Source organism: Silurus meridionalis, chromosome 23, assembly GCF_014805685.1.
Source record: "Silurus meridionalis isolate SWU-2019-XX chromosome 23, ASM1480568v1, whole genome shotgun sequence".
NCBI lineage: Eukaryota > Metazoa > Chordata > Actinopteri > Siluriformes > Siluridae > Silurus > Silurus meridionalis.
The window spans coordinates 12365611-12381723 of NC_060906.1; the positions used below are offsets into that span (position 1 = coordinate 12365611).

Consider the following 16113-nt stretch of genomic DNA (forward strand, 5'->3'; position numbering starts at 1 on the left):
ATGTCTGTCCAAAGCATTCTTGTGTCATTGTCCTTTGTGTTTCTGGCAGCAAAGCTTTTGTTTGGCAACAGGATGAAAACACATCTAGAGCTTTCATTCTGTGTGCCATCCTCTGCACTGGTTAGCTGGGTATTTAGGTCAATACAAAAAGAGGAATGTGCTCTAAAAGAGAAACATGATCTGAAAATGTCCCTATTTACAAGTCTCTTGTTAATCAACTCATTTATATTGTATATATGCCCTCAAATTGAATACTGTTGTCCAGTTAACATCAGAATATTGGGTGCATACAATCAAGAAGTCGTCAATAAGCTTTTATTGTTATTTCAAGCATGTATAGCTGAACACAGAACATAGTGAGACAACATTTCTCCAGAGCTCTGGTGCTACATAAAACAACATAGAGCTATATACAGAACACAGAGCTAAGGACTACAGTAAGTTGTACTAACTACATAAAGTGTATCATGTGCAGCCTAGTGCAAACAATGCAGACAAAAGACAAGTGCAATAGACAACACAAGACAGATTGTGTGGGACAAATACACAAAACACAGAACAGCGCCACCCGTAAAGCTACTGTATAATATGTTATACAGTCCAATGTGCAAAAGGGAACTGTATACAAGAGACTACTTGTAAATAAACACAAAATGAATTTTGAATTTTCACAATTCTATGCATAGGAATCACAAAGAATGTGGTCCATATAACTAAGTCAAGAAGTCAAGTCAAGAAGCTTTTATTGTCATTTCAACCATATATAGCTGACGCAATACACAGTGAAATGAAACAACATTCCTCCAGAACCCTTAAGCTACATTAAACAACAATCACAGAAACAGAAAACACAAGGCTAAGGACTAGTAAGTGTCCTCACCACATAAAGTGCATGTGTGCAACCTGGTGCAAACAGTGCAAAGACAACACAAGACAGTGCAGAACAAAACACAAAATAGCTCCGCCAGTAAACCTGTTGTGACAAGACAAAGTAAACAAAATTGAACAGTAGCCAAAATGTAAACAAAAATGTTGTGCAAATGAGCAAAATAGCAGCAGTTCAGAACTGATGTGCAAAAAAGCATTTAAAAAGTTTATGGTAATGAAGTGATGTAATGTGAGTAGTACTGAAGTCATGGGTGTGCAAAGTGAGTATGAGTGTGTGTTGAGTCCTGGTTGTACAGATCAGTCACACAGTTCACAATAACATTCTTGTAATTACACTACATATTCAAAGGTCCATTAAATTAGATTTCATTCTTTTATGGATATAAAAATTTGAATCGTGCAACAGAAAAGGTCTGTTTTATGTTTAAAGAGTTTGGCCAGGATTAATATAAGATTTAGAGTCACCGAAGATTTATTTACTAATGTAAAGTGCTTCCACATAGAATCATTTTTCTTGTTAGAACTCAATAATATTTATTGTTAAAAGTTTTTATTCGGTTCCTGAGCTAATTTTAAGCAGTATTTATTTATTTATACTCCATATGCGAATTATTTATCAAAGCATGTTTGGTCAGTGGCATCAATTACGTCACAGTTAAAATTTGGTCAATGGCCTCCCGTACAAAAAACGTCACTGAAAAGGGCCGCATAGAATGATTGACAGGAAAACGAACCAATGAGGTTAGCCCACAGCGATAATGGGCGGGGTTAAACAACCAAGTTAATACTCGAAAGCACGCTGCTATAGAAACCGATTTGGAAGACGCGCTGTAAGAGGTAGGTGCGACGATGGTTACTCTTATTAACACACATTACAATTATTATTTAAAAAATATATATAAAGACAAAAATGATGTAAGATAAGTCATTTTGACAGAATATATTTCGTCTGGCTGGAGGTAGAAATGGTAAGCTAGTTCACAGCAGGCTAAGACGTTCTGCCATATGTTAGCTTGGACCAGCCTGTGTGTTTTTGAGCTAGTCTTAGATTAGATTGTCAGAAGAGGAAAAAAAATAATTTGTATGTGTTTATTTCAGATCCTATGATTTGAGGGCGTTACAAAGTTTATATTCAGGCTTCACCATTACGTTATAAGGACTGTTCCAGGCTGTTCAGTGCTGTTCTATAGGACGCAGTGCTGCATTGAGAGTACGACTGGCTCATACTACATTCATCTCAGGGAGACCAGCAGTGTGCTGTGTTTATGTCTTTGTTGGACGAAAACGCAGACTATTCGTACGTCAGGAGCTGCGGATGGGAAAGGTATACACGCATTTCCTCACTTCCTTGCCTGATTTTATTTAGCTTGCATGTGCTCATGCTCCTGTCTCGTGCCTCGGCTCCAAAATGGCGCCTTCCTTATAAATTCGCTTCACATCTGACCGCAATAAATCTGAATCTAATCGTTCACATGGACATTTTAACCCCCCGAGCCAGCGGCAGCTTCGTATACATGCGTTTATTTCTATGTTTTTTTCCCCCCTTTTCCCTTTGTAATATTATTAGTATTAAAGCAACATGTGGTCTCGAGTAGGGTTCATTCCCTGCTTCTGCGTTTCACTGCGCGTAATCTCGCGAGATTTCTTTGCTAATCGAGATTAACTTCCGCCTGCTCACGTGCCAGGCGTGACTCATTAGTGCGTGTGTTTCTAAGAGATAAGTGTGTTTGGACGAGGATCGGACTAAACATCATAACCAAACAGTAAATTTGGCAGCAGTGGTCATAGCCCCTGGATTGGAGACAAATGATCCGCAGTGGCGACCAAGAAAACGAGGTCTTAACCTCGGTATCGCCAAATTGTCACTCTTGGGGCACTTTAGTAAGGCCCTTCACCCTCTGTGCTCCAGGGGGGCATTCTTTCTTTTCTTTTTTCTTCATTCAGAAATGGTATAACATTACAATCTATCGGTTTTCAGACCAAAAATCTAGTCATTACAATTCAATCATTGTTGCCATTTGTTTGTTCATGTCCCACCAAGCAAGTCATGATGACATTTAATGATGCCGAGTTCATTTTTATCCAAGATTCACCATTAATCGCTGTTGCAGGCGAATTCACACAGAGGAATGCCAGCTGCATTTGGTGTCCTTTGAGGCCAATTTATTTAAGTCCACATCAACTACACAAGTGACTAGCAACAAAAAAAAAGTCCAGGTGTCATAAACATGAACATGCTGGTTTGCTGTTCATTTGAATAAACACGAGAAGCAGATAAACAGAATATAATGTTTTGTATGTAATTAAAGGTCTGCCACTTTAGTATTTTAGTGAGTGTCTGTCACCGTGCATGCATATTAGCTGCGTTTGCACTGGAGTCTATTGTTGTACACAAAGCCTCACTGGTTCTGCTTTGTAGAAATGTTCATTTGTTCATTTCATCGTGGCCGGTCATGACTGCTGCGCACTATTAAACATATGCATTACTAGTTCTTTTACCAGAATGCTAAAATGGGTTTATATATAGTAAATATTCTATAAAGTATAGAAAAACCATTAGTGGGTCAAACCATTGATCTAAACACACTCATAGATGTGGTGTAATTTCACGTGTGTAAATGCAATGTCTGTACTGATTAATGTGGACATACCTGATGATCTTCTCACCCTGCCTCCCCATCTCTCTCTTGTTTTACAGAGCTGTTGGACAGCTGCTGGAACCTGTGTGTGGGGAACTTAGCCTACAGGGTTGCCATTTAGAGCCTCGGTGGCCAAACTACTTTCATGTCAGAGACAGAGTCTTCTTGCATTCGTTTATGTCATCCTTTCCTTTCGGGACAGACAGTACGAAAAATCGTCACTTCAAGAACTCATCATCTTTCTGATAAATCCTATACTAAGCCACAATGTCTGTCAACGTCAATCGTAGCGTTACAGACCAGTTTTACCGGTACAAGATGCCTCGTTTGATCGCTAAGGTAGGAGTTAACGTTAAAAAAAAATTCAGAACTTTGCAACAGTGGTTTTGGAGTATATTGTATTTATTTTCCCTCTGATGTTTTTTTTTTTTTTTTATTAGGTGGAAGGCAAAGGGAATGGAATTAAGACTGTAATCGTGAACATGGTTGATGTTGCGAAGGCATTGAACAGGCCTCCAACTTGTAAGCATAATTTAATACAAAATAAAAATTTTTAATATAGCTTCATTGTGACTTGATAAGAAAAGAGCTGACATTTTAATAATGCCATCTTTAGATCCAACCAAGTTTTTCGGATGTGAGCTGGGAGCCCAGACCCAGTTTGATTCGAAGAACGACCGTTACATTGTCAACGGGTCTCACGAAGCAAACAAGCTGCAAGACATGCTGGACGGATTCATTCGCAAGTTTGTGCTGTGTCCGGAGTGTGACAATCCTGAGACTGATTTGGTAAGTATGCTCAAAGTGCTTTCATGCGATGACCCTGGATATACACTGCATTTCTCTTTATTTGTCTTTGATGCTCTTAAAAACAACCGCTTTCCGAACCTTTGAGCGTTTTATTTACATGGGTGAACCTGGTGCCCTCTGTGGTTGTACCCACTTTTTGTCAATTGGCACGTTTTGCTGAGTGTGCAGGTCACTTCCAGCATGTGACTACGAAGGGTTTAATTTCTCAGTGTGCCGTGTGAAATTGCTGTTCATAAGGGTTGCCATGACACCTACATTTTTTTTTTAAGTTAGAAAATGTGTCTCTATTGAGTTAAGTTGGTGTGTGTTAGGGGGTGGTGGAGTCTGGCCTTTTTTTTTAATTCTGCAGTGCAGCAGTCTGACTCCTGCATAGTCACAGATACACAGGTTTCTGCTTAGACTGCAGTAGGTGTATTGCCTCCAGCACTGGCACAGTCTGTGATGTATTTTGGTGTTGAATGTACATTGCAACTGTGTACAAAGTAGAGCAAGATTGTTTTAAAACCTCTTCCCAGTCTCTAGCAACTTTTGTCTACATTTATAGCATGTATTACAGTTTATTATTCAAATATGCCATAAATGAGTAGCTATAATACAACACAATTTGCCCCAATAAAATGAGACACGAGCCACCTGGCATATGAATCTTGAATGATTTACATGATGTTGAACTTTGCACCGTAAACAGCCGCTTCCTGGAAATCCTGCCCCCTTTCCCTGTAACATTCTTTTTCTCAAGGTAAATGCAGAGTGTTTAGTTTATTATCTGAAATGAAAACCTACCAGTATATCTTCACGTTGGATAACATGAAGTTTATATTTTTTATATATATATATTTTACACCCATAACATTATCTTTGAAATGTACCTGGTCACAATGTTACCTGCAAAATGCTCAGAACTGCTTCAGGTTTTGGCTGAAAGAGAAAAGGGTTTTGACCTCTAAAGATTCAATTGTGTCAAAATGAACACTGAATATTATTTACAAATAGTTTTAATTACCCTCTTTCTATTTAGTCATAATTTTTCATTTTAGAGATTTGTATTCCTGGCTGTTCCTCCACAAAACGATATATTAAATCATGGTGGTGTTTTTTGTTAATGCTGACTTAAGGTAGTCATTGTTTTTGTGCTGCTCAAATCTAAGTGGCTCAGGGGGTCTGTAGAGATTGTGTCTTAAATGTTTCTCTGTATCTTTTAGCATGTCAATGCCAAAAAGCAGACCATAGGAAACTCCTGCAAGGCCTGCGGATACCGAGGCATGCTGGACACCAGGCACAAACTCTGCACCTTCATTCTCAAAAATCCACCTGGTGAGTACAGATGAGTGTATTGAGGATTTCTTATCATATTCCATCTGTTAATTAAGGAGACGTTACCAGACAACCCCAAATGGACATTATTAATTTACTTTTTCTGATCAATACTTCATTTTAGATTTGGAATTTGGGATAAAGGAGAGATTTGACTCATTTATCATGTCCGTAGTAAATAATGTCCCTTGCGCTGACCTGCATTTCTTAGTACAGATTTCAGTGGTGAGGAGGTCTGGGGTAGGGTGGAATATACTCATTTCCAATGTCACCTGCAGCTTCAAATAATACTTAGTTCTTGCCTCCATTACAATCACTGACTCCATTTTGCTTATTTTTGTTTTATTGGTACATACAAGCCATTTTGGTTTCTTTTTATTCTTTACTGCCATGTTTCAGCATACCTTTTGTGTTCTTGATTTCTGTTGTCCCTCAGTTCTATTGAACAAGCAAAGGTACACAGATAAAATCTTTTTATTGCTGAACACATCTATATTCGTGCAGCGTGACAGGAGCGCGAAAGACTAAAATAGAACGCACGCTCCTAATTTAAATGTGCCTCGTTTCATCATGACTCAAAATGGTACATTTCAAAATGGTAGCGCACAAAATCTCTTCAGACAAACGCAGATTGAGGGAGTGGCATTGTGTTTCATGCCTAATGCTTTATACCCCTGGGGGTGAACTTTTATGTGGCTTCATAAGAGTCACTTTGATCGCTAACCACATTTAGAGGTTTAGTAGTCTTTCCCATATTTAATGTCTTTTCATTTAATTTGTTATAAAGAAATCCAAACCTAGCTCCAACTATTTCTTCTCCCCTCCCTGTCCTGGAGCAGAGAATGAGAGTGGTTCTATCAAGAAGGAAAAGGAGAAGAAAAACCGCAAAAAAGACAAAGAGAATGGCTCAAGCAGCGGTGAGACCGGAAACCGTAAGGACATAGATGCCCCTGATGCTGTGGTGAGTTCTGTCTTGTACATACCTGATCAAGGTGCTAATTATTAAATAAGGTGGTGTGTGTTAACCAATCTTGCTGTCTGCTGTGAAATTCCTCTGTAGGACGGAGATGATGATGATGAAGATTGGGCTGAAGAGACAACCGAGGAGGCACAGCGTCGTCGGATGGAGGAAATCAGCGAGCACGCTAAGGTCCTGACGCTAAGCGACGATCTGGAGAAAAGCTTAGAGGAAAGGGTCAACTTGTTCTACAATTTTGTGAAGGTGGGGTAAACCAGCCATTAGATATATATTGTATCCCTAACAAAATGGTACCATTTGTCCTTCAGGGTTTTACAGAGTCTTAAAATGTCAAAATCTAAATTTTAGACATTATTTAGAACAGAAAATGTAAGACTTTTTAAACAGGTCTAAGTTTTACAATGTACATATACTGCTGCTTCTAATGCTCATTGAAATGCTTCCGCAGCACTTTACAATGTTGTATTTATTCATGTTTTTATGTTTCTGTGGTGGTGCTGTTTTTTCTTTCACTAGTCCAAATTTCCCCGTCTTACGGCTACAAATGAGACCAATAAGCAACAGCCAATCAGCTTTCTGTTATTGGCGCAAATCTCTCTATTGTACCACAGACGGCTTTGATTTGTCAGCTATGGCGAAGTTTAGTGATACTCGGCTTGGGGGAAAAAAATTTAATTTAGGGTTTCAGGCTAGTTGCCACATATTTCAGTGGTTTTTTTTTTTTTTTTTTTTTTTATGTGACATGAGTCTTAAATTTCGTTCTTAATGGTCGCAAAAAGTCATACATTCACACAGAAACCCTGTTCCGTTTTGCCACTACAGCAAAAGAAGGAGCAGGGACTGATCGTCTCCGCTGATAAAGAAATCCTGGCTGAAGCAGAGCGGCTCGAGGTGAGGGCCATGGGGCCGCTCATTTTAAGTGAGCTTCTCTTTGATGAAAACATCCGCGACCAGATCAAGAAATACAAACGCCATTTCCTTCGAGTGAGTCCATCCATGTTTTTCTATATCGGTCCATTTTGTTAAGAGTAGCTGGTCCTGCTTGTAGCGCATGCATTGTGTAGCTTATGGAGCTTTTCCCCCTTACAGTTTTGCCACAATGACAAAAAAACTCAGAAGTACCTCCTGGGTGGCATCGAGTGTCTGGTGAAGCTCCATCAGAGTCAGCTGCTGCCCCGCGTCCCCATCATTCTCAAAGACCTGTATGATGCCGACCTGCTGGAAGAAGAAGTCATTCTTGCATGGGCCGAGAAGGTACGAGTGAAGACGCAAATCAGGCCAGGTTCCAAATTCAAAACTATAAGTTACGCTTACAAATCTAGTTTTTGTTTAATTTTAATATATTTCATGATGATCCAGGTCTCCAAAAAGTACGTGTCTAAAGAACTCGCTGCAGAGATCCATGCCAAGGCTGAGCCCTTTGTGAAATGGCTGAAGGAGGCAGAGGAGGAGAGTGAGGGCAGTGACGAGGAGGAAGCGGAAGACGAAGACAATGTGGAGGTAAGTATTTTTAAGTATATTATAAATATTAAAATGATCTCTGAATGTTTCTTTGCTCATGCTCCGATGTTTTCCATGTCCTTACCAGGTGGTGTATTCCTCTTCTGCACGTGAGCTGAAGATGGAAACTACAAAGCCGGTAAAGGCTGATAAGGAAGAGGAGGATATCGATATTGATGCCATTTAAATAATAATAAAAAAAACATAAAGTAATGAAGCTGCCTCTTGACACTTTGCAATGCTTGTTAAACTGTTCCTGCTCTTCAGCTGTAGGCCTGCGTCAGTGCTGTACTAGAACGCCTTATTTCAGTCAATATTTGAATTTGTTGCCATTGTATTTATATGCATGGATATGGATTGGGAGTGCTTTAATCATGTTCCTACCCCTTCCCACCCCCATTGTATTTTTGAGACTATTAAAGAATGTTTGCCAGTGAACGCTCTCTGCTTTGCTGCTGAAAGCTGCAGATGGACAACATGATACTGAAAGCTCCTGTTTCCTGCATGCTTGAATGAGCTGTCGGCAGAAAAACACATTTTTCAGACGGCATCTAGATGTCGACGCTTTTGTAAATCCGATTAAATTCAAAGATACAGTGACAAAAAATGTGTGCATCTTGCACTGGTCTTTATTTAAAATCCAGAACATGTTAGACAACAATTAAATAATTTACATCATACTTTAAACACTACAATATAATTTTACAGAAGTAGGGCAATCATCATAGTCAATCTTTTTTTCCTCCTCAATTTTAGCCACAGCATAAAAGCGTAAACAACACAAGCAACGTATGTACCAACAAAATGTATCAGCAAAACTACGTTAAAAGAGTGTGTTAAACACTGTTCTTTCCCCCTTCTTTTTAAAGCAACGTTTTTAAGGTACATCACAGTGGTTCTCCCCAATTGGGGTCTTGTGTAAAATTCTAAATCTAACATTAGAAAATCAATTCCTACTAATTTATATAACAACTTCACATGTTAGCTAAAGGATTTTGGCACACATCTGTTAAAAATATCCAAAGCTTGGGGGAAAACATTGTGCAAAATGCAACTGATCTAAAACTCTTGCGTTCCTTATACCTTCTACAAGTCCTGATGAGCTTGTGGTAATCTTAGTGCAACACGGAGGCAGATTAAACTGCCTTCTTTATGTAAAACAAACAAAAAAAACCCTGCCAGCATGAAACAAAACATTAGAAGCATGTAGCTATTGCACGTAACTAGATGGAAAAAAAAATACCAATGAAAACACAAATGATCAAAATCAATAAGCAAAGCGGTCAATGCCCTTGCCTTAAACTTTCACTTGTTAAACATACAATAAATACGGAACAAAACACTTTTTTTCTCTCTTTCTTGGAAGGAAAAAAAAGTTTCTGGTTGTATTTTTAAAATGGTTAAAGGTTTAGTTTTTTTCTAAAGAATTTCCTGTTCTTTCATTTTTTTTTAAGCATACCGGCCAGAGGAATTCAGAAACAAAATGCTCAGGCTTCTTTGAATTGAGGACTTCTTTGAATGATTGTTCAGACTGTTTGCGTGTAGCTTTTCTTGCTGTATTGCTCTACAGTTGCTAAACCTTGGCATGGCACCACTGGCACGAATTTGATTGGGTAGTCCTCCCTTCTTTCACTAGCCCGCAAATGAATGCGACCTTTTCCCCAAGTCTAAATGTCAATATTTGGAAACTAATGAATGGTTAAAACGGGCTCTGAAGCACCAGAGTGTGGAGAAATGCTACATGCTTCCAAGAGCCTCCCACTAGAGACCTCAGTGTTACTGCAAGCTTCACTTAAACTAAATAAAAGTAATGTGATAAGGAAAAATGCTGTTTTACTATTAAAGGCGTAATTCGTCCTGCAGTAAGGGCTGTGAAATCTCCCTGTTGGTTAGAGGCAAAGGGGGCAGTTGCCTCTGTGTGACCTGCTTCACAAACATGATGAGGAATCCCAGGACGAGGCAGCTGCCCAGGACCGGGCCCACAGCCCAGGTATACGAGGGTTCTTCAGGTACGGATGGGAGTACGGGTCCAGGTGTAAACGTCTCCACCAGCAGATCCCGCACACTCATCTGTGAACCGTTGTTAGGCAGTGGCTGAATGCCTAGAACGCTACACATGAGAGGGTACAGGTCGACCGAGCGCATAGAGGCTTTAGTGTAACCTGTGCGGAATGATGGGCCACGAGCAACAAACACAGGGTGCATGCTGGGTAGGTGGTTATCATAGCCATGGTTGCCCACTGTGAAAAATGAAAATCAGTTATGACCTGCTGATTGAAATAAGCACAACATTAGAGTACTGATTCCCATTAATACTCACACATAAATGATCCAGTTTTGTTCTGCACAATTGTCCAGCCTTCTTTCACCTCAATGATAATGGGCATTATTCTTACATTGTGTTTGTAGTGGAAATGATCAGGAATGTCTTCTCTCTTGTACACGACCATGTTAGGATTTGCATTCTCCAACAAATTATACACCTCATCAAATTTGCCTGAGAGAAAAGGGAAAAAAGTGTCACCTTGCTCTTTCATAATTATGTGACTGGTGTTTGTGTGTGTCAGGAAAACAAAATATCAAATAGATCAGTCCTAAATATAAAAACTTACCTTCTTTAGGTAAAATGCCCACCACTGGGCTCTTGTCTATCCATGTATAGAGATCTCGACTCACGTAGGCGTCCAGCTCAATGACTTTGTCATGTGACAGCTGTGTCATGCCGTGGTCGCTAGTGACAATGAGATTGATTTTATCATAAAGCCCAGCTTTTTTGAGCTTGTCTCGGAGAAAGCCCAGTTTGACATCAATGTCCTCAATGACCACGTCCATAAGCGGGCTCTCGGGCCCCAGGTTGTGGCCGCTCTCGTCAGGCTCTTCCCAATACAGCACTCCAAAATTGATCTCCTCTGGTCCTAAGAACCAGTTGATCAGCTTCTCGACACGCATCTCGAAGGGCACAGAGGCATTGTATGGCATGTAACGGGTCGGGTATATTCCTCTGATGGACACATCTGATCCAGGCCACATGGCAGCTCCACTCCTCTGCCCAGAATTCTGATTGGTTACCCACAGCGGTACCGCCTCCTCCCACCATCGAGAGTTGTACACTTCTGGCCCCTCCATGGAGAAGGAGCGATTCAGAACTGGGTCATACATTTCATTCGCTACGATGCCGTGACTCTCTGCGTGCAAGCCTGTCACTAAAGTGTAGTGGTTAGGAAAGGTCTTGGTGATGTAGGTGTTCTCCACACGCTCCACCTGCACTCCTTCGTCCATCATGGCACGGAAGTTTGGTGTGGGAACCCTGTTGACATAATCCCAGCGGAAACCATCAAATGACACTAGCAGCAGCTTGTGATGCTCTTCTTGGTGTGACAGAGGTGGAAGCAGCAGGGCTAGAAGGCCGCTCAGTACGTACATCTTCCTCATCGACAAAACGGTCATGTTGCACTATGATGTCACACAGAGCCTATAAATAGAAAATAATTCATAATGCACAGCTTTTTCTATCCAGGATCCAATCTGCATATACATTCAAGCACAGACACACACACACACACACACACACACACACACACACACACACACACACACACACACACACACACACAAACACACACATAGCATCTGGAAAGTATTCATAGTGCTTCACTTTTTCCACATTTTATGTTAAAGCATTATTCCAAAATTTATTACATTCATTATTTTTCACCAAATTCCTAAAATACCCTATAAATGACAACATAAAATAAGTGTGTTTGAAATCTTTGCAAATTTATTACAAATAAAAAAAACCCGAAGAAAATCACATGTACACAAGTATTCACAGCCTTTGCGCCAAACTTTGCTGAAGCACCTTTGGCACCAATTACAGCCTCGAGTCTTTTAAAGCATGATGCTTCAAGCTTAGCTCACCTATTTCTGGGCAGCTTCTCCCATTCTTCTTTGCAAAACCGCTCAAGCTCCACTAGGTTGGATAGGGAGCATCAGTGCACAGTCATTTTAAGATCTCTTTAGAGATGTTCATAAAGGTTTAAGTCTGGGCTCTGGCTGGGCCACTCAAGGACATTCACAGAGCCGTCTCGTAGCCACTCCTTTGTTATCTTGACCGTGTGCTTAGGGTCATTGTCCTGTTGGAAGACGAACCGTTGCCCCAGTTTGAGGTCCAGAGTGCTCTGGAGCAGGTTTTCATCAAGGATGTCTTTGTACATTGCATTTATCTTTCCCTTGGTCCTGACTAGTCTCCCAGTTCCTGCTGCTGAAAATTATCCCCACAGCATGATGCTGCCACCACCATGCTTCACTGTAGAAATGGTATATGCCAATTGATGAGCGGTGCCTGGTTTCCTCCAGACGTGATGCTTGGCATTTAGGCCAAAGAGTTCAATCTTTGTTTCTTATGGTCTGAGAGTACTTCAGGTACCTTTTGGCAAACTCCAGGAGGGCTGTCATGTTCCATTTACGAATGGAGGTCACTGTGCTCATTGGGATCTTAAATGCTGCAGAAATATTTCTGTACCATTTTTGTTTCCTTCCCCAGATGTGTACCTCGACACAATCCTGTCTTGGAAATCTACAGACAATTCCCTGAACTTCATGGCTTGGTTTGTGCTCTGACGTGCACTGTTAACTGTTTTGCCTTTCCAAATTGTGTCCAATCAACTGAATTTATCACAGGTGGACTCCAGTCAAGTTGTAGAAACATCTCAAGGATGGTCAGCGGAAACAGGATGCACCTGAGCGCATTTTTGAGTGTCATGGCAAATCTGTGAATACTTCTGTACATGTGATTTTGTTTCACTTTTATTTTTAAACTAACTTCTTTCGAACAAACTTTCACATTGTCATTATGGGATGTTGTCTGTAGAATTTTAAGGAAAAACATAACATTATGACCACCTGCCTAATATTGTGTTAGTCTCACTTTTGCTGCAAAAACAGTCATGACCTGTCGAGCATTAACAGCATTTACTTCTTTAGCAGTTTGAGCTACAGGAGCTCGTCTGTTGGAACGGACCACACGCCTTCACACCCCACGTGCATCAGTAAGCCTTGACTGCCCATAACCCTGTCACTGGTTCACCACTGTTCCTTTCTTGGAGCACTTTTGATAGATACTGAGCACTGCATACCATGAACATCCCACAAGAGCTGCAGTTTTGGAGATGCTCTGACCCAGTCGTCTAGCCATCACAATTTGGCCCTTTTCATACTCTCTCAAATCCTTACACTTGCCCATTTTTCCTGCTTCTAACACGTCAACTTTGAGGACAAAATGTTCACTTGCTGCCTAATAAATATAATAACAGGTGCCATGATGAAGAGAGAATCAGTGTTATTTACTTTAACAGTCATAATGTTATGCCTGATTGGTGTGTAGATTATTTTATATATATATGTATACACACACACACACACACACACACACACACACACACACACACACTTACAATCAAATGGTACAAAATACAAAATATTCAAATTATAAAATCTTACACAATCAAAAAAAATATAGTAACAACATGCAATATAATTGCAAACCTTATTACAGAGGGGGATTATTTATATATATTTTTGTCTTTATTCTCATGTTTGGGACTTTTTACCGGTTGCTATCTGATGTCTGAAGGAACTGAGACGGCAATGTCCTGGTTAATTTCTGTACCTGTTCAGCGTAATAAACTGTATGTGACATTGGAATCACCAATTGCTCTGGAATACTTTTGCTTCCAATTAATTTGCTAAAAATTTTATTCTGTCAAGACAATGACCCAAAAACAGATAAAAAGCATGAATGAAAAATGTCTCCATTTATCAAGAGCGCTCATTTCACACTCACTGGTGCCACCATGCATGAATAGGCATCTCTCAGGGATTAATGCGCTGTTAACAGGTGCAAAAGTCTCAATGAGACATACATAGATATACATATATAGAGCATGTATATAGGCATGTCATGAACACATATGTACACGAACACACACATGGTAGTGAACGCAGCACGGGTGCTGAGCAGAACACGACAAACCGATGACATCATCCAATGCAGCTCAGCTCCGTCACATTCACTGCTTCTAGTATTATATATATATATATATATATATATATATATATATATATATATATATATATATATATATGTGTGTGTGTGTGTGTGTGTGTGTGTGTGTGTAGATGTGTTTGCGTAAAAAAAAAAAATTAATTGAGAACACAATGTGAGAGAAATATCCGTATTTTTTCCAACCGCACATTGTCTAAAATTTTACCGAGGCTTTTGCAGGCTCCGGTTAGATCTGTGTGTGTGTGTGTGTGTGTGTGTGTGTGTGTGTGTGTGTGTGTGTGTGAGAATACGCAGCTGTACAATCAGCAGCAGCGCACTGACACACACTGCCCTCAACACCGATAAACGTCTTAATATAGCTGCCATGCTTCCTGTCCCAGTTATTAATAATAATAATAAAACATTTCACTGCAATAAACTACAAAGTATGAAGCCCATAAAGAGAGAACCTTACCTTACAACAGCAGCTCCCAATCTGACAACGGAGAAAAAATACCAAAAACGGTGTCGTAAACAGGAAGTCCCGCCCCCTCAGAGGGTTATTAACATAATCAATGCCCCAAACCAATTTCCGGTGAAAAAAAAATATATGCATGCATGTTTAGTGTTAACATACTAAATATGAATAAAACTTAAAATTGTATCTATTATCAATGAATCAAATCTATTTTGTCTATGAATACTATTTAGCATATGAATAATGTTCATAATGTTCATGCTGCAAAGCCTCAGACCCAAATTGATCATATATTTGATATGAAATCATGTATTTAATCCTATTCTAATCCTATTACATATTTGTAACCTTGAAATATGCATGAACCTTGTCATTTTGTGCGGATTTTTTCAGCCAAGCTTCAGTGAAAATATATGCTATACATTTTTTCCATATCTAGTCATCACTGTGAGGGGTTTTAAAAATGCATTAATCTACATGGATTTAAAGGAGACTTCCAGTGTCCTTCACTGCTGCATACTAATAAACATGATCCATCCAGAGCTACTACATTGTTATAAATCTTACTTTCAGATGTCTTTTGCCCCAGTAGAAGTAATTCTTTATTGTAATCAATTCGGTGTAAAATTATTATCTGTAGCCCCAAACAGCTGCAGCAGCATCCGCCAGGATCTAGTAGATTAGTAGTCGCGCTTCATTCCTTTGACCAGCAGATGTCAGTAGTGCGCAATGTTTTCAGTTTTGCCCTTAAATGTGTTCAAGGCCCAATCTCATATTAAACATTAGATATTTATTAAATATAAACAGTAATCAAGATCATTGTAATCTGTTGCCAGAATCTAAAGACCCAACGATCCATTCTCAAGAAGTTTAAGGATAGAATTGGACTGTAATTAACATCAACAGTCCACTAGAATGTCTCAAGACCACAGGTTGCATATACAGTTCACCTAAACAATATCACTGCACTCCTAAACAATAATGGGACTGTAATTAATGGACATTCGGTGTCACATAGATGAGGACGGGTTCTTTTTTAAGTCTGGTTCCTCTCAGGGTTTCTTTCTCATGACATCTCAGGGAGTTTTTCCTTTCCACAGTCGCCACTGTCTCGCTCATTAGGGACAAACTTACAAATATAAGGTACAAACTTATACGCACTAAATTTATCTGTTCTTTTATATCATTTGTAATCTCGGTGCCTTGAGACAATGTACATTGTTAAAAAAAATCCTATACAAATACAAATACATTTAATTCCATTGTATTTAATCAGAATCAGGTTTATTGGCCAAGTGTGTTGACACACACAAGGAATTTGGTTCCAGCTGTTAGTGACTCTCAAAAGTACAGACATAAATAAAACCTATACATGACAAAACAGACAAGACAAGACAAAAACATACTATACAAGACAACACAGACAATGTGAGACAGTATAGACAGTGTGGGTAATAAATAG

At 39.6% G+C, this 16113-nt stretch overlaps 2 protein-coding genes across 2 annotated transcripts; one reads left to right on the plus strand and one right to left on the minus strand.

Moving 5' to 3' along the window:
- Nucleotides 1–1596: 1596 nt before the first annotated feature.
- On the plus strand, nt 1597–8568 carry eif5 (eukaryotic translation initiation factor 5). The gene is made up of 12 exons (XM_046836481.1): nt 1597–1725; nt 1987–2212; nt 3587–3866; nt 3968–4049; nt 4144–4316; nt 5540–5651; nt 6491–6612; nt 6712–6873; nt 7453–7614; nt 7720–7884; nt 7990–8130; nt 8219–8568. The coding sequence occupies exons 3-12, from the start codon at nt 3795–3797 to the stop codon at nt 8315–8317; spliced, it is 1290 nt and encodes a 429-aa protein (XP_046692437.1). The 5' UTR covers nt 1597–1725; nt 1987–2212; nt 3587–3794; the 3' UTR covers nt 8318–8568.
- A 171-nt stretch (nt 8569–8739) lies between these two features.
- enpp5 (ectonucleotide pyrophosphatase/phosphodiesterase 5) lies at nt 8740–14722 on the minus strand. The gene is made up of 4 exons (XM_046836480.1): nt 14649–14722; nt 10743–11602; nt 10451–10627; nt 8740–10370 (listed from the first exon to the last, which is right to left on the minus strand). The coding sequence occupies exons 2-4, from the start codon at nt 11575–11577 to the stop codon at nt 9970–9972; spliced, it is 1413 nt and encodes a 470-aa protein (XP_046692436.1). The 5' UTR covers nt 11578–11602; nt 14649–14722; the 3' UTR covers nt 8740–9969.
- Between the last annotated feature and the right edge of the window lie 1391 nt (nt 14723–16113).

Coding starts and splice junctions, on each gene's coding strand:
- eif5 (XM_046836481.1), top strand. CDS start 3,795: ATGTCTGTCAACGTCAATCGTAGCGTTACAGACCAGTTTTACCGGTAC. Junction 4,317..5,539: donor ACAATCCTGAGACTGATTTG/GTAAGTATGCTC, acceptor TGTATCTTTTAG/CATGTCAATGCCAAAAAGCA. Junction 5,652..6,490: donor CATTCTCAAAAATCCACCTG/GTGAGTACAGAT, acceptor GTCCTGGAGCAG/AGAATGAGAGTGGTTCTATC.
- enpp5 (XM_046836480.1), bottom strand. CDS start 11,577: ATGACCGTTTTGTCGATGAGGAAGATGTACGTACTGAGCGGCCTTCTA. Junction 10,628..10,742: donor GGGCATTTTACCTAAAGAAG/GTAAGTTTTTAT, acceptor CTTTTCTCTCAG/GCAAATTTGATGAGGTGTAT. Junction 10,371..10,450: donor CAAAACTGGATCATTTATGT/GTGAGTATTAAT, acceptor CATTTTTCACAG/TGGGCAACCATGGCTATGAT.